This window comes from Cupressus sempervirens, chromosome 1 (genome assembly GCF_028749045.1).
Source record: "Cupressus sempervirens isolate cs-2001-9-10 chromosome 1, ASM2874904v1, whole genome shotgun sequence".
Lineage (NCBI taxonomy): Eukaryota > Viridiplantae > Streptophyta > Pinopsida > Cupressales > Cupressaceae > Cupressus > Cupressus sempervirens.
The window spans coordinates 765,217,321-765,243,992 of record NC_143118.1 but is presented as its reverse complement, the minus strand read 5'-3'; the positions used below and the strand labels follow the sequence as shown (position 1 = coordinate 765,243,992).

Below are 26,672 nucleotides of genomic sequence, written 5' to 3'. Positions count from 1 at the left end.
CCCATATGCTGCAAACTGTGTTGCATCCGTTGGTATAGGTACAACACTGGTAGCATAATCCTTGATACCATTCTCTTCCAACAATAAAGAAATTCTGGCCTTCTAGACACCAAAATTTGAGGCACCATCCAATCTATCCTGATCTCTCAAACTAGCTGAAGCCATCTCAAGGGTTTAAAGCAATAATAAATCTAAAGAGATCAAAATTTCTTTCTTAGGGCAAAACTCTTCTACCCTTAACAATGCTCTGATACCATGTGAAAAATTTAACTATTGCAGTCACTGATTATTAATCTCCTATCATAAACGATTATTAAACTACTGAAAATAAATTCCCAACTAATATCGAAAAATAACACAACTGCAACTTCACTTATAAAATATGGAAAGAAATGTGCAACACAATGAACACAATATTTTCAGACAAATCATCTCTGGGAAAACCCCTAAGGGAAAACCAGTTCTACAGATGAGGAATTATATTAAACTTCAGCAAATCAAAAGATACAAAAATTCCTTGCCTCTCACTGGCAGAATTCTGACAACCTCCTAATTTCTCCCGCTGATATTCCCCACTACTATCCCCACACTAACGCTGCGCCCTTGCTAACACTGCAAGACTGTTTGCTAACACTGCAAACGTTTTTCCAAACTTCATGTTCTCCAAATGCCCCCCTGACCTCCTTTTATACTACTCCTGTTGGTAAACCAACGGCCGAGATTGATTTACAATCGACGGTTGAGATTAAAACAACTTAACAACCCTAACCAAGTCAGTTTCTAGTTGTTTCCAAAAGTGGTTAATTAATTAACAAATATTTGTTTCTAATCTAACCAATTAGTTAGCAAAACAATTACTTGCTAAATAATAGCAAATGGACAAACAGCTGTCCAAAGCTAACAAAACTAACAAATCTGTCTTGTCCAATATGTTTCTTCTCTATTTATATCTTCAAATTTCATGAAGAAGCCCCTCCATCATATGAGAAGTCACACTTCTTTGTTTATTAATAAATGTAATTGGTGGCTTAATCACACTGTTTGGAACAAATATACCTGATTGCACTTAGTTAACCTTGTCTTCCAATTACATTATCAATATTATATCAACTGGTTTCAGACATTGAGATAGGTAATCAAGAAGAATTATGTGTTATTCCCCCTGTATTTTGTGAAAGGCTTGGTTATCCATTCTTGAACTCCTTATCCTCTCACGCACATGGATAGATTTTGTTTGTTTATTATAATTTATATTGCAACTGTCAGTCCTTATGTAATAGGTGTTGGGTGTTGATGTGGATTCCTTCACTCCTCAATGGTATACACAACCTTTATTGCTTGGTCAATCTTCTGATGAATTGAGCCTTTTATTTCACATGACATATATCAAACTTGAAGATTTTCATTGCTTCGCTGACTACTCCTCTTCAGGGTGACATGGAATCCACTCATACGATTCTCCAACCACATCTTCTTCTAATATTTACGGCCTGCTTATCTGACGTCAACTACATATATGTTAGGATAACACTTATTGTCTGCACATATTTGAAACTTTTTGTTGACATGAGTTTAAGAAGATGTAAATTTTAATCCTCTTCGTTGTTTTATCCTCGTCCTGTCTTGTTTAGCAAATACTGTAGGTTCTTTCTAACGCACAGAGAGACCAGGCTGGGCATCAGTTTGAATGTCATGGAATTTTCATAATTATTGTTTTTCAATTAGGAAAATATATCTCATTAGATATTGTCAGAGATCCCTTATATTTTGGTGTTGTGATAATTCGTAAGGATTCCCTTATAATATTCTTCTTTCCAATTGCCATTGGAGATGACACGATGAGGGCTTCTCAGTATCGATATGTGCTTTGAATATAGTTGATCACTCACTGAAAGTGCCATGGCATTTTTGCATTGTCCTATTTTGTCGCTACCACAAACACATCTCTTATTTCATTTTTTCTGAATCTGTCACAACTAATTTAATCAAACCACCATTTTTCTAATATGCTGCAGTTGATGTTTGTGAAGAAATAAACCTTATTTAGGTTGACATTGATCATTAATTGTTGGTGTGTATACTTCACTCATTTGAATGCTTCAATTACTCCCTACTGCTCTTTGCTGTGTAATTGTCTTGTATACCACTGTCCTTTCTGTCGATACACATATACTCCATTTGTTAACTATGAAAAACTGTTTATATTTATAGCCATTATTGTGCCATATAGGAACTATGGTTATTTCAGCTGCTACTGGGAAATAGATATGTGACATTGAAGAATGATCAGGCTGTTACAGAATATATGCTGGGAATAGTTTTCACTGGGAAGCAAAGATGATTGACATCGAATAGGGGACCTTGTAGTAAAGGTTCTTAGGATTTCCTTCTGTATACTGAAACAGATCCTTTTTGTAATGTCACAGTAATTATCCAATAATGAAAGCACTGTTTAATGAATGCTCAGGGCTAGTTATGACGTTTTAAAAATGGTCTTTTATCCTGAATGAGACAAACTCAACAACTGTGATCAACAGGTCTGCATATCTTCATGTTGTCATTGGTGGCCAGCTCTTACCTTGTAATAGATTGCAGACTAGATGAAATATAATGTACTGGTCCATAGTGAAAATGTGCACAAATGGAGGCTCAAAAATTGGGCTCCATCATACATAACATCATTCTTGTTTCAGATCCAGCTATCAACTACACCTTCTGCCCTTCCATCCTACAGACCTTTCCTCCTAAATAACTGACATTCATCTACCAGTCCCTCCCTCTATTTCAGAAAATAATTACAAAATATAAAGTTTTTCACATTTTGATTCTACCAAAAACATCATTAATGAACCTGATTTACGTGTCTTCAAAACTATCAAAATTCGATCTCTGCCCACTCGTGTGCTGCTTCATCCCTTGGCTGCTAGCTCAGCCCATTGACAAAATTCAAAACTTGTTTCCTTCCGCTATTTCACATATCAGACTGGGTTTAAACTTTTACCCTTACTAATCTACCCTTTTCGCAGGCTCCAACACCAAACACTCTACCCCTTCGTCCACCACTTTCCTTAGTGTTCAGCGCAGTCTTCTTTTTTAAAACTGTGTGTTCTCCACCCTCCTCAGTCAGGATACAGTCTCCACCGCATCCAGACCGTGAGCCTCCACTGCTCCTTCTGTGACGAGGGACATTCCTCCACAGCTCCACAATTGTTGCTCGCTCTGCCCGTTCCACACTCCCCAACTCTCTCACGATTCTCTGCTAGGCTTCGTCTGCTTTCTGATACATTAGGGTTTTATCTATACTTGGGCCTTAACATGCAGAAAGGGCACATATGTAATGTCCCCATTTCAAAGGCTAAGTTTAACAAGTAATATTAAATAATAAAAAATAAACTATTATAATACAAACCATTAGCAACAAGATATCAAATTGATATAATATAATATTATCTCAATTGATATAGTAGCAATATGTAAATAATATAATTATATAAATAATAATATAATTGTATATTATAATATCATCTATACTAAATAATTAGTTGATAAATAATAAATATATTTATCAACATAAAGATTATCAATGATTATAAATTTAAATGTAAATATTCAAACAAATAATAATATTATTAAATAGATCATTACATTAAAATAGCAAATAATTCAAAGATAGACATTAGTAAATACAATTTAAAATATAATGATCATAATAACAATAAATAAAGCATAATACAAAATATTAATTCAAATAAGAAGTCATTAGTCATTACTATGAGTAAGAGAATGATTATGAATAACAACAATTAGACAAACCAACTGGAATTTTATGGAGAGGCATTATTAAGAAGAATCATATTTCTCGGAATGTAACCTTTCCCATTGTATACAATTTATAGGGGAGCTCAAAATTATGGCATAAGGGCGGGGGGGGGAATCGAACAGGGAGAGGAAAAAAAAAAAGAGGAGACAAAAAGATAGCCAAAATGAAGTGAAGGCTATAGCAAATACAGATGCGGAAGAGAGTTCGGAACGCATCAGCAATAAAGCCTGGCAAACATATAGAAGAGATTATCCCATCAAAAATCAGTGATAGATTCCTCCATGTCAGCTGTGAACGTTAGGGAAGGAAGAAGAGGAACATCGTAAAAGACAGACCTTCATCAATCAGCAGACGGGACATAAGAAAATAGCCAAACACATACAATAAATAATCTAATTACAACTTGCGAACGGTGGACTGGTTTGAAAGGATGCGTTCAGATTTTAGTGATCCACATCAGCAAAAGTGCCCAAACAGACAATGCTAATATAACACATATCTATGTAAAACTGTAAACGCTTTCTTCCAGCACTCATAGCTTTGTTTGAGTGTATAAATAATGGAAGAGACTCATCGTGTACTGTCAATAAAAGCCATTGGTAAAGAGTATCAAGCGCAATTGGTAGGGAGACCAACATAGAAATCATCTTGAAGATTGATCTAACAATTCCACTGCATATTTCTTAGGTAGATATCCTGGGCAATATCAGACGTGCAAGAGGAATATTGAGGCATACAATACAGTAAATTCCAGCTTTCAATGTACACCTAGTGGAGTCTAAAATACATAGCCAGTTGACAGTTATACACATATTACAAACACTTGCCCAGGCATAATATACTATCACTATGTAGAGACATTCTAATCATTTACGAACAGCTCAGATTTAAACCTCCAGAAGCAGAAAATAGAAGATAATCATTTGATTTAATAATCATTATAAAAGCATCTGTTAAGAGACACTACACCGATTAGTAATATTGGTGGGGCAAAGAGATCATCAAGGGTTATAACTGCACGTATAAAGGGCTCAGCTATTAGCAGATACTACAAGCATTATTAGAAACGGTTCACGCTCATATAGAGGAAAATATCAAGTTCATCGTGGAAATAGAAACCCTAATGACATCACAGTTATACAAAGTAATATGACCACAAGTCATAAAACGAAAAGGGTATTGAATCACAGTCTATGGTTGTAAGACAACAATATATACTCCTATTGGGACATCCTTAGTGGATTTCAAGTATTGATACATATTAGAGATACATTTTGGTATTCATATCGATCTCAATAAATTATAACCAAATCAGATATTTCCGAATAAGTCACAAACCTAACGAGATTTAGATAAGGGCCATTACGACCGCCGTGCATCATCTTCATCTGTAGAACACTCGTTTAAATCTTGCCTGATGCTTGGAATCGACCATTCCAGAATTGATTCCAACCTACCTAACATATCCTCTGCAAACAAGGCTTGCACTACATTTCCCACTTCATAGGTGCTCTAATTCAATTCTAGACCCCACGCAATGAAGATTGAGATCACTTCCAAGTTAGTTCGCTTTTAAATAGCCCTTTCCTGAAATTGATCCCCAATAACCCTCATGACCGCTGAGATCATCTCCTCTGTCTGTATTTTAAGTAGTCCCTTCACTCATTCCCATCCTGCTGGTCCTTTAAATGCCTTCAACTATCGATTAGAATCCATGGAGAAGGCGATCTCCATTTCAACTAGGTTCTTGGCTTTGCAGAGAAAACCAACTTTCTTTGTAAACAACTCTGTTGTAGCAGCTGGTAGTTAAAGGAAGTTTAACTAGTTCTCCACTCTTCACTTCGTCCTTCCCATCATAATTATTTCTATTTTGCAGAGTGTAGTAATGCCGCCGATACACATCATCATGTCCTTTGAAAGCAGTGCCATTAATGTTTTTTCTTAAATCCAAATCTACTACATATCTAACTCCACTTAGATATAGAAGCGACACCAACTCATAGTATTAACTCATTTCCAAGACAATCACTAAAATCTTCCACCATCATTTTGCCAATATTGGGTAGAGATTTAGCTATCTTAGCTAATTTATTGCTTCCAAATTCGCCTCTCTATATAAATACTATCTGCCGAACCTTCCCGAAGGAGTCTTTCGGCCAAAAACATTATGTCTGCTACAAACTATTTTCCGATCGGCTGACAAAGCTAAAACCTCACAGTTAGCATTCCTTACAATGGTCCCTGCTCCTGAAACTCCTGGATTCCCTTTGGAGGTCCATCCAAATTTATTTTTACCCATCCTTCTGCTGGCTGTTTCCAAACCACCTTCTCCCTTCCATTTATAATATCCACTTTCCTTTTTCCATCATCATGCCAATTAACTCTTATATCTGGCCGATTTTTCTATATCATACAATCCCATGAAGAAAATACCCTGCTTGCTTGCCCTCGAGAAGTAATCACTTGCAAAGTTTCACCTATTGCTCTGGAAATGCTTTCCCAAATTTTGTCCATTGATTCTGTAGTTTCTTGAAAAATTCTTCTATTTCTCTCCTTCCACACCTCCCAAATAAGTATTAAAGGGCTAATGATCCATAATTTTGAAAAGGTTGTCTTCTTGAAGTCTTTTGGACAGCATTGAAACAAAGGCCATATCTTGTTTGGTAGGGGCTGGAGCAATTTAGAAGATATCTTAGTTAATTGCAACATACATGTGCAAATTCACATTGAACCAGTAAATGGTCTACATCTTCCACCTCTTTCATGCACATGATACATCGGATTGGGCCAATAAAACCAAATTTCTTCCTTCTTTTACAAGTTAAATTTTTCTCTTGAATGGCTAGCCAAGCAAAGGCCCATGATTTATGCAAACAATTTTTATCCCAACACAATTTTGAGGGCTAGTCATCCATTCTTTCTGCCCTACATAACAACTAGTATCCCACTTTTGCTGAATATCCTCTACTTCTCGCAGCACACCACATTACCCTATCTTCCTTCTCCCCAAAAAAAACATTCTTTCAAGGAAAATCTTTTGAATTACTCTTTTCTAATCTTCTAATAATCTCAAAGGAGCCCAATCTTTCCATCCCCATTGAGGGCCTAAGGGAGATTCTTTCGTTTCCATGTCAACCACTTTATCCCCCCATTCTCTAGCTAGGACTTGTTTGATTTGTTGAGTCTCTTTTAAATCAGCTAGGATAGGTTCCCCATTCGATGAATCTTCCCAGAAGGAGGCCATTCTTCCATTCCAATTTGCCAAGATAAGTGTTGCATTATAACCCTTCTACACTCCAGAATAAAATTCCAAATAGCTGATCCTTTTGGAGGGTTTCTAATCGTAAAAATCTTGGAGGCCTCACTAGAATCTAGGTATTTAGCTTGGACAACCTGCACCCATAACTGAGAAGGATTAGCATACATATCCCAAACTAACTTGGCTCCAAGAGCTTTGTTTACGAAATGCCATCATCTCAAGCTTGCATCACTTTGCTTCTTTGGTTTACATATTGAATCCCATGCAATGAGGGGAATCTCCTCCTCGTGCGCACCATTCCAAACCAATTTCCTCATCCATTGTTCTATATATCTAAGAACTTTTAAAGGGATCTCGAGACAACTCATTGCAAACATCGGGATAGCAAAAATAGGAGACTATAGCAACATAATTTTGCTAGCATAGGTCAACCATTTTCCTTTCCAACCATCAAGCCTTTTAACACAAGCATTCATAAGATCTTTCCACAGGTTGGCTCAATTTGCCCCATTGAATAGAGGGATCTCAAGATATTTGTTGGCAAGGTGCCCATATTCATGCCTAAAAGTCTACAGACGTGCTCTTGAGTTGGTAGGGGGGTATTAAAGAGTTTTTTTTCAGATTTGTTTCAATTGATAAATTGACCTGAGGCTTTGCTATACTTCTCAAGAACTGATTTGATGTTTTTTGCTTCAAGAATTGAAGCTTCCCCCATAAGAAAGTTATCATCCACAAACTGTAGATGTGTGATTGGATCTATCCCCCTGGCAATTGTTAAACCTTTCCAATCCCTGTTCATCTTGGCCCTTTTAATTGATCGCCCTAGAACCTCAGCCATGATGATAAATAGAAAGGGGGATAAAGGGTCACCTTGTCTGATACCTGTGGAAGTGTCAAAGAAACCTTGTTGGCTGCCATTGATCAAGATGGAAAACCTAGGAGTTGAAATACAGCGACCGATCCAATTGCACCATCCAGGGGTAAATCCAAAACAATTTAACACTTTGAGGAGGAAGGCTCTGTTGACATTATCACACGCTTTCTTGATATCCAATTTTGTCATCAACCTCGCCTCTCTAGCCAATTTTAGAGAATGTATAGCTTCATGCACAATGATAATCCCTTAATAAATAAATCTCAAAGCAAATCCGCTTTGCTTTCTTGAAATTAAAGTAGGCAGAACCAATTTTAATCTATTCACAATAACCTTGGCAATAACTTTGTAAGTAGTATTACATAGGGCTATCGGTCAAAAGTCCTCAAATGATTCCTTGGCACCTTTTTTAGGTATCAATGTTAGAAAGGTATTGTTGAAATCTTTAAACACAAAACCTCCTTTCTGTGATTCTTCCACTACTTCACAATAATATTCCACGCCTTTTGGAAAAACAGTGCAAGAAAGTCATCCGGCCCTAGGGCTTTGTCACTCCCTAGATTGAATAGTGTAGCTTTAACCTCCTCCACCGAAATACATTTTAGTAGCATCACATTCTATTCCTCTTTTACGAGTTTGGGGATATCCTCTAACAATTCATCATTGCTAAGCCTATCATGAATGTTCTGAGCAAAGATTTTAGAGTAGAAGCTTATAGCTTCCTTGTTGATAGAATCGATCTCCTCTAATAGCCTACCTTGTCTATCTTTGATTGCAAATATCTTATTTACTGCTCTTCTTCCCTTGACTGAGCTATGAAAGAATTTTGTATTTCGATCACCTTCTCTAAGCCATAAGTCACGTGATTTTTGTTTCCAATAGGTTTCCTCTCTATACCTCATTATATTGCTTTTTCAAATTTGATTCTTGTAAGAACATAACTTCATTCATACCTCCTTTCATAATTGATTCATTCACATCTACCAATTCTTTTTCTAATATAAACTTCTCATCAAAGATGTTTTTAGAAACAACTCTATTCCAAATTTTTAATTTGTTCCTTCACAAATTGAATGAAATGTTCCCAAATTCGTTTAACTCCAAATAGACTAGCAGTGTAACATGATAGACAAATCGAGTGATGTACAAATGGGCCAAGATGATGTACGGATTGTGTTGGGCCGTACGGTGGGTGCCTAGAGGTGTGTTCGTTGGAGGCTGTAAGGTAGTGCACGGGGGGCCATACGGTTGAATGAGTAGTTGATGGCTGTACAGGAAGGCAATATGAGCCGTATGGTGAATGAGGATATGGACGTATGGTGTTGGTGCTGGCCGTATGACATTAAGAGGTTGGTCGTACGGTTTGGTAGGAGAAGCCATACGAATGGGAGGCTGTACAGAATGCAGAGAGGAAGGGGGCCTTACGGTATTTGTTCTGAGTGTTGCGAGATGTGGATGGAATATGGAGAAAGAATGGTTTCAGATCTAAACTATTAATCCCGAATACATCAGCTAATGCCAAACAAGAATGGAGATTTTTGAATACGAATAACCTTCAATTGATATTTGCTAGAAGATGGTGCTCCAATTTGCCAGATCCAAGCGAGGTATTACAGACGACGGAATAGGGTGAGGGTTGAATCCTACCAAAACCGAAAAGACCAAATAGGGAAGATCTTTCACTTCCAAAATGGCAAACAACAGAGAATCCCAACAAGAATTCGTAGTGCAGAGAAAATAATCCAAATTGCATACCTAATGACTACCTACAAGTCATGCTTAAATATTCATCAGGGAAAACTTTCTGAGGGTGTACAAAGATAGCCAACGACAACACAAACCATGAAAACAAAACAAAAAATATATGAAATCAATCGACCCATTAACAATAGTTTGATTAATGATTTATTTTATAACGAGACCATTACAGTCCTTCCGTCCCAAATTTTTCTTGTCCTCAAGCAAATACAACGCTGGGTGCTAAAGAATGTGCTCGCCCTCCCATGTTGCGTCGTCCAACGACAAGTGTTTCCAATGCAACAAATATTCCTTCACCGTGTGGTTCTGTAGGGTCTTCTCACGTACTTCGATGATCTCGGCTGGTTCCAATATGAGCATTCCTTCATTGAGCAGTAGGAGGTGTGTGGCCACCGTGACGTTTTGCCCCACGACCTTCTTCAGACATGAAACATGAAAGACGTTATGGATACGACTCACCTTTGAAAGTTCCAGCTTGTAGGTGACCACCAATGCGATGAACTACACATTAGGGACCATAAAATCGTGGCTTCAGTTTTTCTTTTCCCTTTTCCTTCAATGAGGATTGTCGATATGGCTAGAGCCTGAGATAGACCAAGTCCCTTACTTCGGAACTCCTCTCCATTTGGTGTCTGTCAGCATACATTTTCTGTTGATTTTGTGCCCATTGTAAGTTTCCTTTTAGGCATCCGAGGATGTCCTATCCCTCCTGAAGCCAGTCCCTCACCCTTAGTGCGCTATTGTCACCTAGAACTGTGTCAATGAAGGAAGGGGGTTCATACCCTTATAGAGCTTTGAATGGTGCCATTCCGATGGACATGTGGTACATGGTAATGTAACAATATTCCCCTAGGTGTATCTAGTTGACCCGCACCCATTGTTGTGCGGAAACGTAGTTCCAGAGGTAACCTTTGAGCCACTTGTTCACAATTTCCATTTGTCTGTTTGTCTGAGACTGATAACTAGTACTTGGTGACAATTCTGTCCTTGCCAACCGAAACAATTCCGTCCAGAAGATACTGATGAATCGCCCATCTCGATCACTGACTATGTTTCGAGGTAACTCGTGCAGACGAAAGACTTTTCTATAAAACAGATCGACAACTTGTGCGACTTGAAAATTTGAGGGATGGCGAAGAAATGTGCGTATTTTGTCAATCTATCAAACCACTACGAAGATACAATCTTTTCTGTTCACCTTGGGAAGTCCAATTATGAAATCCATCGAGATACTTTCCCACTTATGTTTTGGAATCGGCAGAGGTTGCAGTAACTCGACAGCTAGAGTATGTTCGGATTTGTTCTGCTAGCAGACTGCACACTCTTTTACATATTGCAATACATCTCCTTTAAGTCCTTTCCATGAAAACCTCTCCCTGAGATGTCTGTACGTTTTGAGGAAGCTGGGGTGTCCTACCAAGGGTGAGTCGTGTACCTCCTTAAAGATTTTCTGCTTCAATTTGGATTCCAACACTAAAAATATTTGATTCTTATAGTAAATGATGTCATCCACCACTTCGTACCGATCATTCTTGGTGTTGCCATCCATTAGCTCACAAGCAAATTTATTTTTGGAGTACTCTACCAACGAATGTGCTTTCCAGTCAGCTGAAATCTAGGTTATTAAGCAGATGGCGGGTTCCCTGGACAAAGCATCTGCAACCACATTGTTCTTTCCTTTCACATATTCAATGTCAAAATCAAAAGCCTGAATGTTGCTTACCCATTTTTGTTGCCTCTCGTTCAAATCCTGTTGCTCCATAAAATATCTCAAACTATTGCGATCCGTACAAACAACAAACTTGACACCCACTAGATACTGCTGAAACTTGGTTAGTGCATGTACAATGGCCAGCATCTCTTTGTCTTAGATGGAATATAAGCGTTCTGTTTGCCTAAGCTTCCTGCTTTCATAGGCTATGGGGTGTCTATCTTACATCAGTACCGCGCGAATGCCTTTTCTGGATGCGTCGCACTCCAGAATGAAAGGTTGAGCGAAATCAGGCAATGCAAGTACGGGACTAGTGCTCATTGCTTCTTTCAGCTTATCAAAAGTGAGTTGTGCTTTTTCATTCCACTAGAAGGATCCCTTTCTTGTTAGATCTATTAGTGGTGCGCTGAGCTGAGAGAACCCCTTTACAAACCTCCGATAATAACTGCACAATCCAAAAAATCCTCGCAACTCCGTGACTATTTTTGGAGGAGGCCAATAAAGGATAGCCTGAATCTTCTCCTGATGAACTTGAATGCCATATTTACTGACAACATGTCCCGGTACAATATTTTGTCATACTGAATTCACACTTCGATTGCTTGGCGAACAAAGATTGATCCTTCATGATCCTTAGGACTTCATCTAGACGTTTCAGGTGCTCTTTCCATGTCCTGCTATAAATAAGAATATCATCAAAGAATGCCAATAAGTACTTACGCAATTGTTTGTTGAAGATGCGATTCATGCATGATTGGAATGTAGCAGGTGCATTTGTTAATCCAAACAACATGACCAGGAACTCATAATGCTTGTAGTGACAATGAAAGGCCATTTTTTCCACATCTTCCTCATGTGGATCTGGTGGTATTCGAAATGAAGATCTATTTTCAAAAAATAGATTGCGCCATGTAATTCATCCAACAACTCATCTATCCTTGGAATGGGATATCTATTATTTCTTGTTTATTTGTTCAATGCACGGTAGTCCACACACATGTGCATTGTCTCGTCCTTTTTGGCCAATACCATTGATGACGTGAAGGGACTAGAACTGGGACAGATCCATCCTTTCTCTCCAGTTCCTGAATAGTCTTTTCGATCTCATCTTTGAATTTCTTGGGATGGCGGTAGGGTGTGGTTATGACCGGCTTGGCCCCAGCTTCCAACTCAATAGTACGTTCAAACTCTCGATGAGGCGGTATGCCAGGAGGAATGTCAAAAACTTTATCATGTTTAGTTAAAATATTTTGGAGATCATCATCTTGGGGAGGTGTCCGTTGTCTTTTTATAGGTTCCGTCGAGACAAAACAATGTGCAACCAAGCAACGTCATCACACCGAAAAATTGCCTCCATTTGATGTGTAGAAACTTCCTTCGGACCTTCATTTGCCATTCCGTGGAGAACAACCTTCTTTCCATTGACAACAAATGAAGTCCATCCGTTTGAAGCCCTGAGTGTATTCATCAAGTGTTTCCATCCACTGTATGCCTAAAATAACCTCTATATCATCAAGGTCTACTATGAAGAAATCCTCGGTCATCGTGCGATTTTCCATTGTGATACTTAGTTGAGGAACAAGGTGTGCAAGGTAGGAGAGTCCCTCCAGCAACCTTGACCTGAAATCCTTCGTGCGTCTTTGTAGGTAGACCTCTTCATTTCACTAGTGAGGAGTTTATGAAGTTTAGAGTAGCTCCGCTATCAAGCATCACCATAACTTTTGTCCTTGAAGGTTTCCCCATACACGAAACACTGTGCACCTCGGGCTACCGACTAGGGCAATAGTTCCTCCACATGGTACCAATGCTGCAATTCTTTCCGTACGGTTCAAACTAACCATTTTGGTGTCCTCGTGGGGTTGGCTGTCTTTGGTGGATATATCTTCTTGTTTGTCCTCATCATCGGACACGACCTAAATGTAGTGGATCTTTCTTTTCTCGAGGCATCTGTGTCTAGGTTCCCATGGTCCTTTGCAGTTGAAACATAGTTTCTTCCTTCGGAGCTCTTGTCTGGTAACTTCATCCAACGACGACTTCCTTGGTAGAGGTTTATTATCTTTTGTCCCTCGGAAACATTGGTGGTTTGGACTGTAGTAACCCTTGAGAGGATGATGCTGACAATGATGCCATACTCTATGCTTTCTTAATGGCCTCCAATAGGGTGGCAGGATTGAACTCTTTTACCCAACCCTTCAATGGTTCTATCAGTCCATCCATGAAGAGCACTATCCGTCTTCTTTTAGAAATGTCAATGACCAAAACAGAGTTTCTGAAATTCCGTAATGTACTGGTCAACTGATCCAGTTTGCCTCAGTTGTGCTAAATCTTTGAAATTGAGTTCCGAATTTGTACCGTCAAATCGATCTATCAATCTCTCAGTGAATTCCATGTAGATATTTATTTGATCATGCCCTAGTGTGACGGTGTCGTGATGCCACCATTCATGCTCAACTCCCTCCAAGTGTAAGGCCGCAAATTTAATTTGCTTCTTTTGGCATGGGATTATGCTGGAAGTATCTGCCTTCATTACCCACGCTTGTGTAGATATGGTTCTAGATCTGTCAAATGGTGACAGATTTACTTTACTCAACTTCCTCCTAAGATCATCATTAAAGTATGCTTTGTTTCTGCCTCTCGAATATCTCATTCTCAGATCTGCATAATCTTTGTAGGATATATCTTCCCCCAAATTTGCATTTTTCCGATCTCTCAGCTCTTTTTGCATTTCATCAAAGGTCAATTGTTTCCCTTTGGGTGGTGCCTCTGTTCGTGGGGGAAAAAACGACATGGAAGGTTGAGAGCGTATTGGATGAGGGTTTGCTTTACCTGACACCGAGTTTGCGCTATGGCCATTTTGTTCTTCGGATATTTTATTGTTTGCCAACTTCTTGAGAGTCTTTTCCATGAGTCGCTGAGTATCATTGATTTGTCCCTGATTCCTCGCAAGCTCTCTCTGTAGTGCCACGAGTTTGGTAGCTGTGGGTTTCGGTTCAACAACCATTCTATCAACGGAATGGGTTCTTCTTCTCTTTCGGTTATAAACTTTCATTCACTGTCCACAGGCTGGTAGAGTGGAAGCTCTGATACCACTGAAATGTTCTCAAATTCGTTCACTCCAAATAGATGAGCACTGTAACACGATAGACAAACAAAGTGATGTATGACTGGGCCAAGATGTACAGACTGTGTTGGGTTGTACGGTGGGTGCTTGGAGGTGTGTTCCTTGGAGGTCATACGGTAGTGTATCAGGGGCTGTACGGTTGAATGAGCAGTTGATGGCCGTATGGGAAGGCAATGTGAGTCGTATGGTGAATGAGGCTATGGCCGTACGGTGTTGGTGCTGGCTGTATGGTATGCTTAATGTTGGCCTTACGACATTTAGAGGTTGGCCGTATGGTTTGGTAGGAGAGGTCGTACGGAATGCAGAGAGGAAGGGGGCCATACGGTATTTGTCCTGAGTGTTGCGAGATGTAGATGGAATATGGAGAAAGAATGGTTTCAGATCTATACTTAACTATTAATCCCATATACATTAGATAATGCCAAACAAGAATGGAGATTTTTGAATACGAATAGCCTTCAATTGATATTTGCTAGAAGATGGTGCTCCAATTTTTCAGATCCGAGTGAAGTATTACAAGCAACGGAATAGGATGAGGGTTGAATCCCACTGAAACCGAAAAGACCAAATAGGGAAGATCTTTCACTTCTGAAATGGCGAACAACAAAGAATCCCAACAGGAATTTGCAGTACAGAGAAAATAATCCAAATTGCATACTTAATGACTACCTACAAGCCGTGCTTAAATACTCGTCGGGGAAAACTTTCCGAGGGTGTACAAAGATAGCCGACAGAAATACAAACTACGAAAACAAAACAAAAATGGGTCCGAGATATATTAAATCAATCAGCCCATTAACAATAGTTTGATTAATGATTTATTTTATAACGGGGACATTACATTGAAGTTTTTTGAAGAATTTAAAAGCTAGATTCCTTGTTCTTCTTGGCGTCGAGTCTCACCAGCTTTGAACCATGTCTAAAAACCCTGCCTCCCTTAACCACATTTTTTCGAACCTGAAGGGGGCTAGTTCTGGGGTTGCATCATCCCAAATCCCTAAACAAATAGGAAAGTGATTTGATCCACTCAAAGGCATCACTTCTACTTGACACAACCACTTGGTCTCCTCCTGCGAACCTCCAAGTAAAAAATGATCTATCCTTTCAGCTGTATTTGTAAAACCTTTTCGGCGGTTTGTCCAGGTAAACTTACCATTGATTAAATTTACATCCTGCAGTCTATTGGCTGTAAAAAAAAATGCAAAATCCAGATGGCTTTGGCTGAGACAACCTTTACCTTTGAGCTTTTTAGCTGGAGACAATATGGCATTGAAGTCTCCCCCTATCACAAACAAGTTATCTTTAATATTGTTGCATTTATCTGATAAAGCTTCCCAAAGTTGAGACTTAAGAGCCCTTTGACATGGTCCATATATGTTGAAGGCAAAGAAACCAACTCTTAACTGATAAGAGTGAACTTTTATCATCTGCCAATTTGTATCAGAGTCTATCATCTGCACACTCAAAGACGATTCCTTCCAAAGAATACACAGACCACTAGAAGCTCCATCTGCCTGTACAAATAAGCTTCCCCCCATCATAAACGTTTTTGAAAATGTTTGTAAACTATCCCCACTTAACTTTGTTTCCTGAATATTTACCAAATCAGGCTGGGTTCGATGAATACCTCGTTTGATCAAACGCCTTTGGTTAGAGGCATTATAGCCTCTGACATTCCACAAAAGGATATTCATTTATGTTGGGAAGAGGTATATCCTCTTCCCGATCTCAGCAATTTTGACTGGTTTATTGCCCTACCAGCTTTAGCAAGTTTGACTTTGGCTGATTTAGGTCCTCTCTTCTCCCTACAATTAGGTTTTTGGATTTGAGAGGTCACTTGTGAGATTGTTCTGTTTTGCTCTATATCTATTTGATCCCCCATTCCACATTCATTTTGTCCATTATCCTCCTCATGAGAGTAGTATTCTGATTCCCAGACGAAGCTATCACCTCCACTATCCTGAGCCCTCTGCAAAGCCATTTACAAATTTTGAATAGGGGAAATTTGTAATATCTTTGAAACCTTTTGCAAATCAATTCGTTTCACTTTTTGGAGTAGAAGCATTACTTATTGGGAGGTCTAAGTCTGTCTTAGGATCTGGTTTTTGTCCTCTGTCCTCCATATTACCTTCCAAGCTCAGGAGGCTCTGTTCGAGGTCGCTTGTGAGATTGTTCTATTTTGCTCTATATCTATTTGATCCTCCATTCCACATTCATTTTGCCTATTATCCTCCTCATGAGAGTAGTATTCTGAGTCTTAGATGAAGCTATCACCTCCACCATCTTGAGCCCCTGCAAAGCCATTTCCAAATTTCGAATAGGGGAAATTTGTATATCTTTGAAACCTTCTGCAAATCAATTTGTTTCACTTTTTGGAGTAGAAGCAATACTTACTGGGAGGTCTAAGTCTGTCTTAGGATTTGGTTTTTGTCCTCTGTCCTCCATAATACCTTCCAAGCTTAAGAGGCTCTGGTCTATCTCCTCCACCATATTTGGAACATAGCATTATAAATGGTTGACCTCTAGATTCCCTGCTGAAGGGCTTGACTTATCCCCTTCTATTCTCAGAAGGGTATATGGCGTTTCCTTTACTATTTGAGTGGATCCTTGGGGGTTTTGAAATTCTTCAGCAACCATAGGCCTTTCTGGTTCTTGATCCCTACAATTTGTCGTTTTAGGAGGCACTTCATCATCTATGCCCGTCAAATGTGTTATGTTTAAAAGCATTTCATCTTCATAGGAGACTGACCAGAGGGGAATCAATTGTCTTTGTTCTTAAATACTTTTTACAATATCAACACAAAAGTTTCCATCTAATCCTTTCCCTTTGTGGTTCATATTCCCCCTAATAATCTCAGCTTCAGCACAGTCTACTTCCAGCCTTAACCTCGATTCCCCTTGTGAAGTGCTCAGCATAACAAAGTCTGGGACTATGTAACAATCTTGCATTCTGACCAATATTCTGTTATATTGATAAAAATGGTTTGAGTCTATAGCCTCCTCATATAAGTAGTAAGCCTCATATAAGTAGTAAGTTCTGAAGCATTCTCCCATCTTTTTTACGTTTTCCTCCTCTTTGAACTCCCAAGGCAAATTTTTCAGGTTTATCCAGACCATCACATCCTTTACTTCTTCTAAATCAGGGTTAAAGTTAGGGTGCCAGTCACATATATATACACCTTTCCAATCGATAATATATGGTCCTCCATCTCTGATACCGATTCGTGGCCCTGCTCCCTGGCTTCCGCATCCGATACGGACGGATGCGGGAAGCCTCCGGATGCGCTGCGGGTGCTGCCCGGAAGCCACCCGCATCCGGATGCCTGTGGGTGGCTTCCGGGCAGCATCTACAGGGAATCCGGGAGCATCCGGACGCATCCGCGGGAGTTAGGCGGAAAACTAATAAAATAAAGTATATTTTAACTTAAAACTATGAAACAACATGTGACTAAAAGCATTTTTTCACAATAAAACCCTAAAACGACCCTAGAAGACAACATAGAAGCATTCACAAGAGTCATTTTAGAGTTTTGTTTGCACCTACAACCACTCCTTCATTGTGAAGCTAAGTTCAGCATTTTTGAAGAGGATCGATCGAAGAGGGAGAGATAGCTTTCTCAAAGAAGTTTAAACCATTCAAGGTAAGTGATCAATCCTTTTCTTGAGTATTTAGATGAATTTTTTTTAGTTTTTGATGATTTTTTTAAGTTCTTGAAGATTTTTTTAAAGTTTTTTTTCAATTTTTTTTTTTGAAAGATATGTAGAAGCAACTTTGGGTATCTATTTTAGTAGTTTTTCTCACTTCTTTCCACTTGTATGCATGATCATTGATGTTCATCGTTGTTAGGAACTAATTAAAATTTATTTATTTTCTTATAAAATAGGTTGCAAAAAACTAGGCAAGAATGGATACCGGTGGTAGTGCTAGTCAAAGTTCAGTGGGGGGCCAAGGAGGGGAAGGGACTGATAATTTCAAAATTGATGTAGGTTCTCCTTTGTGGAGACATACAACACGGATATCACAGGTTTCAGGAGGTGGCTCATACTATTGGAAGTGCAATTATTGTCAAATTAACAAAGGAAAACCTTTCAATAGCTCATATTCTCGAGTGAAGCTTCATTTTATGGGCCTTGCTGGCAAAGGATTTGGAATGTGCAAAGGCAAAAATGGTACTGGGATGACTAGCGCAGAAATACTTTCATTTGTAAGAGAACAAGAAGCTGCTGATGCATTGATCAATAGATCAAAAAAAAGCTACTATCAAGGTCCTTCCTCAAAGAGCAAGCCAAAGACACCCACTGAACCAATGGCATCCTCCCAACACCCATTCTTGTAGGTACCTGTGCTAGAAGAGGATGAGGAAGAAGTGGCCCGTAAAAGAGGCCCATTGGACACCGCATTTAAAATGGGGGCAAGAGACCGCGCTGATGAAGCTATTGCACGTTGCCTCTATGCGAATGGGCTTTCTTTCAACTTGGTGAGATCACCATATTGGAAGGAAATGGTGGCAGCAATCAAAGAATCACCAACTTACTACACAAGCCCGGGCTATGAAAAGGTGCGTACAACTTTATTGCAACAAGAGAGGGCACATATAGAGAGAGACCTTCAACCAATCAAAAAATCTTGGAAAACTTCGGGTCTAACTATTGTGTCAGATGGTTGGAAGGATACAAGAAATCGGCCACTGATTAATGTGATTGCAATTTCCGCCAAAGGGGCAATGTTTTTGAAGGCCATTGATTGTGAAGGGCAAGTGAAGAATTCGGAATTCATTTCTAGAATTCTCATTGAGGCCATTGAGATGGTGGGTAGTGAGAATGTGGTACAGGTGGTCACTGACAATGCCAAAAATTGCAGGGGTGCGGGTGCTTTAGTTGAGAGTCGGTATGACCATATTTTTTGGACTCCATGCACTGTTCACTCCCTTAACTTGATCATGCAAAGGATTGGCACTGAAGTAGATTGGGTGAAGAAAATATATGAAGAGGGGGAGGACATACAGATGTTTGTGACCAACCACCACATGTCACAATCCATTTTTAGAACATACTCCAAATTGGAGTTGCTGAAGGTAAATTAATTTTTTTAAATTACTAAGTTTCATGGTTTTGTAATTTAGTTAAAAATTAAAATTTATAATTATATTGTCAATTGACATATTGTTAACTTGCTTAGGTTGCTGAGACCCGTTTTGCATCTCATACAATCGTTATGAGACGACTCCTCAAGGTAAAAGATGCATTAAGTCAAATGGTCATTGGTCATCAATGGGGTGTATGGAAGATCTCAAATTCAAAAAGAGCACAAAGGATCAGGAATTTGATCTTGAATGAGAGTTGGTGGGCTCGTGTGGCATATGTATTGGATTTCACCGAGCCCATCATGACTATGCTCCGTTTTGCTGATACAGATACACCTTGCTTAGGGGATGTGTATGATGGCATGGACACCATGGTGGAGAAGGTAAAACATTCTATACAAGCACATGAGAGTGACCCCACACAATGTGAAGCCTTATGCAAACAAGTGCAAGCAATTATCAACCATCGCTGGAATAAGATGACTACCCCATTGCACCTCCTTGCATATGCCTTATCTCCTAGGTACTATAGTGAGGAGATAGCTGGTATGCCGGGTAGAGTTGCACCATTTGCGGATGAGGAGGTTGCTGAGGGGTGCCACAAACCCCTTTCAAGACTCTTCCCACTGGAAGAAATGCATGAAAAAGTGAGGGAAGAATTTGGGTTGTTTGCTTTGGGGTTAAAGCATTCTCCATTTGCACTAAAGGACCAAAATAGAATGGGAACTATCAGATGGTGGTACATGTATGGTCAACCTTTCAAGCATCTTCAACCTCTTGCAATCAAAGTCCTATCACAAGTAAGTTTTTTATTTTGTTTTGTAAATTTGTTTTAAAATTTTATGTTTACACTTGCATTGTAGAATTTAGTGTTTCACACTCTATAAAATTAATTTGCTTTTCATTTGTATGTTTTGTGACAACTATATAGGTTGCTAGTTCTTCTGCTGCTGAAAGGAATTGGAGTACATACTCCTTTATCCATTTGGTGAAGCGCAACCGGTTAGGCTCCAAGAAAGTTGAGGACTTGGTCTTTGTCCACACCAACTTGCGTCTTTTGTCACGTAAGAATGATCATTACAAGGAAGGGGCAACAAAGCTTTGGGATGTAGCCCCTGAGTGTGCAGATTTGGATGCAACACTTCATGATTTTGTTACAATTGGAGACGGTGTTGATGTTAGTGTGGCACGTGGTGCATCTAGCATAAGTGGAACCATGCTTGGTTCAAATGATCTTTCAGCAATTGGAGATGACAATGAGAATGTGGATTTTCTTGCAAATCCCTATGATTCAGAGCCAGACTCTGATTGATTGAATCTTCAGACTTCAATCATTTACCATGTTTTTAAATTTTATTTTGTTGGAATCTTGAACATGACCTATTTGAACTTATTGTTTAAGAGTCAAGACTAAATGCTAATGTTGGACAAGCACATATTGATATTGATATATGAATATCATATGAATTTTGAAATATCTTGAATTTTGTTTAAGGGTTCAATTAACTATTAAGTATCATAGATTCATAGTCATATTATGCTTTATCAAATGATTTGTTTTGGTATATTTCTTGCATTTCGTTGCATATGTTAATATTAATATATATATATATATATATACACGTTTCCTCCCGCATCCGCATCCAAAAAAAAAAAAATCCCTGCATCCCGTATCCGCTTTCGGAATCCGCTTCGGAGTCCGGATCCGAATCGGTAACTTAGTCCTCCATTCATAATATCTTTTTCCAATTTAGTGCTGCATATAACCGGCAAAAACTCATTAGAGAGTAATTTCAAGGTCATATTTTGTCCCTAGTTTCTCTCAATCCAAGCCTATAATTTTTTTATGGAAGGGCACGGTCCCAACCATTTCATGAAGAAAGCTTAATTATTTAATCTATTGATGGAGTCTTCCCATGCATGATTATCAGTAACAAGAGTTGCGCCTCGTTGAATATCTGTGGGAATAGATACATTACTTTCATTTGGCCTAGGAGCATTAGTCATGTCTCTGTTCGTGTTTCGCACCTCCTTTCTTTCAATGTTCCTAAACTAGAAGTTGTTTGGCACTGGATACATATAGCGGCCCTGTATTCCTCGAGACCTTCTGTGCTTTCATCCCCACCATTCCAACTGAAGCCTGAGAATCTTTTGTGGCTACCAGTTGGAGCATTTTTGCTCGCTCTGCCAGGTAATCTAGAACCTGTATTAAAGGTCCCCAGTCGGTGACTTCTGAAGAGAACCTCATGTTTTGCATTAGGGCTTTTTCGGGGCGCCTCCCTATTATTTGCTGAAAGCTGCAGGTTCGCCGTCTTTGATAAAACGGGTCTCCCCATATCACCTGTCGTCTTCCAAACCCATTTCTAAACTTTCTTGGGTGTTGCCATTCACCTCGAAGCTCTCTGTAACCATTCCTGCTCCCATTGCCATGGTTGCCAGGGTCTCCATTCCCGCCCATTCCTAAAGAATGCGAAAGATATATTTTTTGATATTTACTATGTTGGAAAGATGCGTGCAAGTAAAAATATGTTATTGTAATGTTGTTTCCATTTTGTGCCATCCCAAACTTTTGTCTCGTCATTATATCTATTCTTTGTTGTAGCCATAAAAATGAACATATTGGTAGGAAGACTTGTATTTAACTTTCTCGAGGTGAAGATTACAAACTGCCATGGGAATTTTCGTAGATTAATATATCAGAGGCCTTTTTTTTAACACAATGTGAATTGATTGTTGGTGCGTCTCTCCTTTTCAGATATCGTGAATTCTGCTAGAACTATTTAAGCAAATTCTGCTTGGTTGCAAATTTCTACTTGTATGTCAGTCTAATGATTATCTGCTGAATGAGTATTTTAAGCATTATAAAACAGAAATTCTGGATTCTATTGTCGAATGATTGGAAAAATGAAATAAATATTTTTACCTTTAGTTTCAGTTCCCAGGTTATATTCATCTATCTGTGGCATTAATTAATTTTTGAGACTAACATTGTTAATTATTTTTGAACTTTCTATTATCTATGAGGATATGTTAATTTAGTTTAACGATACTCGAGTTATGTTCTATAATTTTCTGAACTCCATACATACACGTGTATGTAGACATTTCTAATGCCATTTATTGCATTTTTATCTGGCACTTTTGGAAGACTTGACCCTTGTGCCTTCGCTGAGTGTTACTTGGGCGAAATGGCTACACAGCAATGCAAATGCACCTTTCTTTATTTATGAAATAAATTAAAAAATACAAAACAACTGTATTGTAATTTTAAAGTTAACTAGAAAACGCATACATTTGTCAAATCAAGTGCAAATTCGCTGCTGCATAGACAGTGCCATTTTTCGTGTCATGCATGACATTAAGGGTAGGAATGTATATTTTCAAATTTACATATATTAGTTAATACAATTTAACTATTTAAATTTTTTCAATACAGATCCTTATCACTAGAGTTGATATACCAGGGGGAATTCGAAACATATGAAGGGTATGAATTCAGTCTCAGGAAAATGTTTGAAGGTTGCTCATATCTGGAGGTAAATTCTATAAAATGTGATTCCTTCTTAGCACGTATGGTTCTAGGTTTCACAAACCAAATAAAAGTGGTGTTTTTCTTTTTCTTTTTTCCATATCTTTATGTAATCTGCAACTTTCCGTTCTGTTTTGTAGTCCTTGAGTATTATGTTTGAAGGACCGGAATTTGATCCTCACATTTTTGAAGCTACCATGGTTTTCATCCCCACAACAGTAAAGGTTTTGCATCTCTGTCACGTAACAGAAAAATGTGCAAAACAACTAGCACACAAGTGCAGTGTTCAGAGGATAGCTGAAACTTCTGCACCAAGTGGTATTACCTGCTCAGTTGGAGTCTCCTGCCAAACTATACAGTCCTTATCACTTGTAGTAGATCACATCACAGATGAATTATTGACCTCTGTCACACAAAATCTGTCCCTCCTAATCAAGTTAGATCTCCGTGATGAACCTTTGGAGGAGCAACTTCTACGACATGATCTCACTAATCGCGGACTGCAGTCATTGGGTTCTTGCAATCATTTATCTCACCTGTCCCTCGTCCGCAGCAGGGTAAACTCTACATTTTTTAGGCGAGTAAATGACATGGGCATTTTTCTTATGGCCGAGGCTTGCAGAAATATGGAGTCAATCAAGCTTGGAGGATTCATACGAGTGACAGATGCTGGTTTTAGTGCACTCATACATACCTGTAAGACTTTGAAGACATTTGAACTTTACAACACTTTTCATTTGTCGGACCTGGCTTTCCTTGGACTTCTGGATACATCACTGTCGCTTGTTTCTGTCAGGCTGATACTATGCAAACTAATAACAAGTGAATCAGTGAATCATCTCGCTCTCTGTGAAAACTTAGATCTACTTGATCTCAACGGTTGCAAGAGTGTAGCAGACCATGGCATGAGGGCTATTTCAGGCCTTAAAAAACTTAACACATTGTATCTTAGTGGAGCAGATATTACTGATACAGGATTAAATTATTTGGGGGAAGGAAAGCTGCCTTTGGTATCCTTATCCTTACGGGGATGCAAAAGAGTAACTGATAAAGGAATAGCATATTTGCTGGGAGGTTCCATCAAGAAAACACTTAAAGCTCTTGATTTGGGCTACATTCCTGGCATATCAGACAAGGCAATAACGACATTGACAGAATTTGGACTTGAGATAGTTGACCTTTGCATTCGTAATTGTTACTCTGTAACAGACTTCTCTATAGCAGCTTTAGCTAACACAATACATGATGGAGTGGATAGAAAAGCTCTTAAGCGACTTGATCTTTACAATTGCATAGGCTTATCTGCTGTTTCATTACACTGGTTGAGCAAGCCTTATTTCCCACACTTACGCTGGCTGGGTCTGGGACCTGCTTCTTTTTTTCCAGTGCATGGTTCAAAAAAGCTGGGTGAAATTACAGGACATACAATTTTAATCATATGCCAAAAAGGCTGTGAAATTGGCTGTCGTGATAGATGGCAATTTCATGATTATCTTTGAGATGTAGCCACTGTACATGCTATGTTCAATGTATAATTTATCTTTTCTTGTAATAAGTATTTTGAATATGGCAAGTCTTTGACCTTTAAGTAATGACATATTGTACAAGAGTCTATTTGAATGAATGGAGAAAGATTTTAATAATGTTGACTACGCCAAAGTAGCCTATAGGACCCCTTAAGCTAGCTGTAATCTCTTATTTAAATCTGCTCTTTGACGGTAGACTCGAGTTGCAATTGATGGTTATATTTGTGCTTCAATATTATCACAATAATAGGAGGTATGGTGAATGTGACTTCTGTACTTACAAATTTATTTTCACAGTATATAACTTCCATTGTTTCAACTAGAAAAGAAAAACTCTAAAACAATTAAAAAATCCAATCCCCAAGTCTTATAAGAAATTTGTTGATTGCAATTCTTAACAATTTATGTTGTGTTTAAATCACATTAAAAATTTTAAGCCTTTAACAAAATGCCAGCCAAAGTATGAATCATTCAAAATCCGTTAAATGTTGATGTATTCAATGAATAATCCAGTTGGACCATTTTTTGGGGAAGAAGTATAAATGGGAGCTTGTTGGGACATATAGAAGGTATAACTAGTGGTAAATTTGTAAGGAGTTGAGAATTAGTGTATTGTTTTGACAATTCATAAATGAATAAGAAGTTAATAAGAGGCGCAATGTGTTATAGTTTCTGCCTAACGCATAATGGTTGTAAAGGTGTAGGTGAGTGAGAATAAGGTTAAATAGTTTTAAATTAAAATTGTGAATGCATTAATTTTTGTCTATAAATGCACTTGTGATTTGACTCATATTTTGTTGTTAAATTCTTGTCCTAGAAATGCACTTGCGATTTGATAGGATGTCTCATATTTTGTTGTTATGTTCTCGTGATATATATATATATATAGTATAATTTAAACATATGCATTACATGAAGAGAGTATAATTTAAACATATGTCTTCTTGGTGCAAGGAAATGAAATGAGATGTGCTTTTGGTTTCTTATTCTAAAATCAAAATTGTTGTAGTTGTAGTAAGCATTCTCATGGTATTGTGCGAGTGTTTATGAATAATGAATGTGCTTGGTAATACTGGTTGCTTTCAAGCATAGTGCTTGATCACCTTTGTTATTGTTCTTGTTTACTCAAGAAGGTTGTGAGGGCGTGTGGTGCATTCGTCTTGAATGGATTTCTCTTGATCTTTGAAGTTTTAGATTCTTTATTTGAGAACCCTTTAAAAATTATATCATACGAGGGAGCTGCCCCTCTAAATGCAGAGGAAGGCCACATATCAAAGGCCTATCCAACTATTGTGAACGATTTTTCACACACTTTGTTGGGCAAATTCTACTGTGACAAATTTATTTACCAACAGATTTTTGGCGACTCCTCTAGGGAGACTGAACAAGAAAGATTGACGGTCGCCTGTAATGAAGCACAATGGTGCTACTGCATGAGAACATTTTTCTAGTTCTCCAACCAAACCTTGGCTTTCAAGATACCCAGAAGGATATCATTTTTGACTTGAACACTCTAGCCTAGAGGTGTCGACGAAGTGCACAGCAATATCATCAAGTAAATAAAGTTCTTGAAGAAGAAGAAGAGTTCAGGGAAATCTTGCGAAGAGCTCCTATTGGTCAGGACGTAGTAGTCATGAAAGAATAGTAGTTATGCCAAGAAGAAACAGTCAAAATCTTGGTCACATTCAAGGGCAAATAAATCATAACCATTAAGCTGGTTGACAAACCATACACCCGAGTAGACAGACAAAAGGGTCTGGTAGACGAAGATTTTGAAGCCCTTTGGAAGTTAGATTTCAAGCCAGTTACTCCTAAGAAGAAGAAGAAGGTTAAGTTTGTTAGTAGGTCATCTTCATTGACCAAGGCTACTGTTTCCCCTGTAGCCTTTCAAGCTTTGCTTTTGCTAGGTACTCGTGTACCTCTAGCTATAAATTTGCAACCCTTGAACATTATTCTTCCCGCTATGGCACATCAAGCACCGCAGTCACCA

General features: G+C 38.5%; 1 protein-coding gene across 2 annotated transcripts in view; it reads left to right on the top strand.

Annotated features, from left to right (window-relative positions):
* The window catches only part of LOC149580142 (RNI-like superfamily protein), a 93,736-nt gene extending 68,937 nt beyond the window's left edge, over positions 1-24,799 (top strand). For both annotated transcript variants that reach the window (XM_089789731.1, XM_089789733.1), the window contains 2 exons: positions 23,064-23,163; positions 23,297-24,799. In XM_089789731.1, the coding sequence (XP_089645857.1) occupies positions 23,064-23,163; positions 23,297-24,655 (1,459 nt within the window). In that variant the 3' untranslated portion in view covers positions 24,656-24,799. The remainder of the gene's footprint in view (positions 1-23,063; positions 23,164-23,296) is intronic.
* Positions 24,800-26,672: the final 1,873 nt, after the last annotated feature.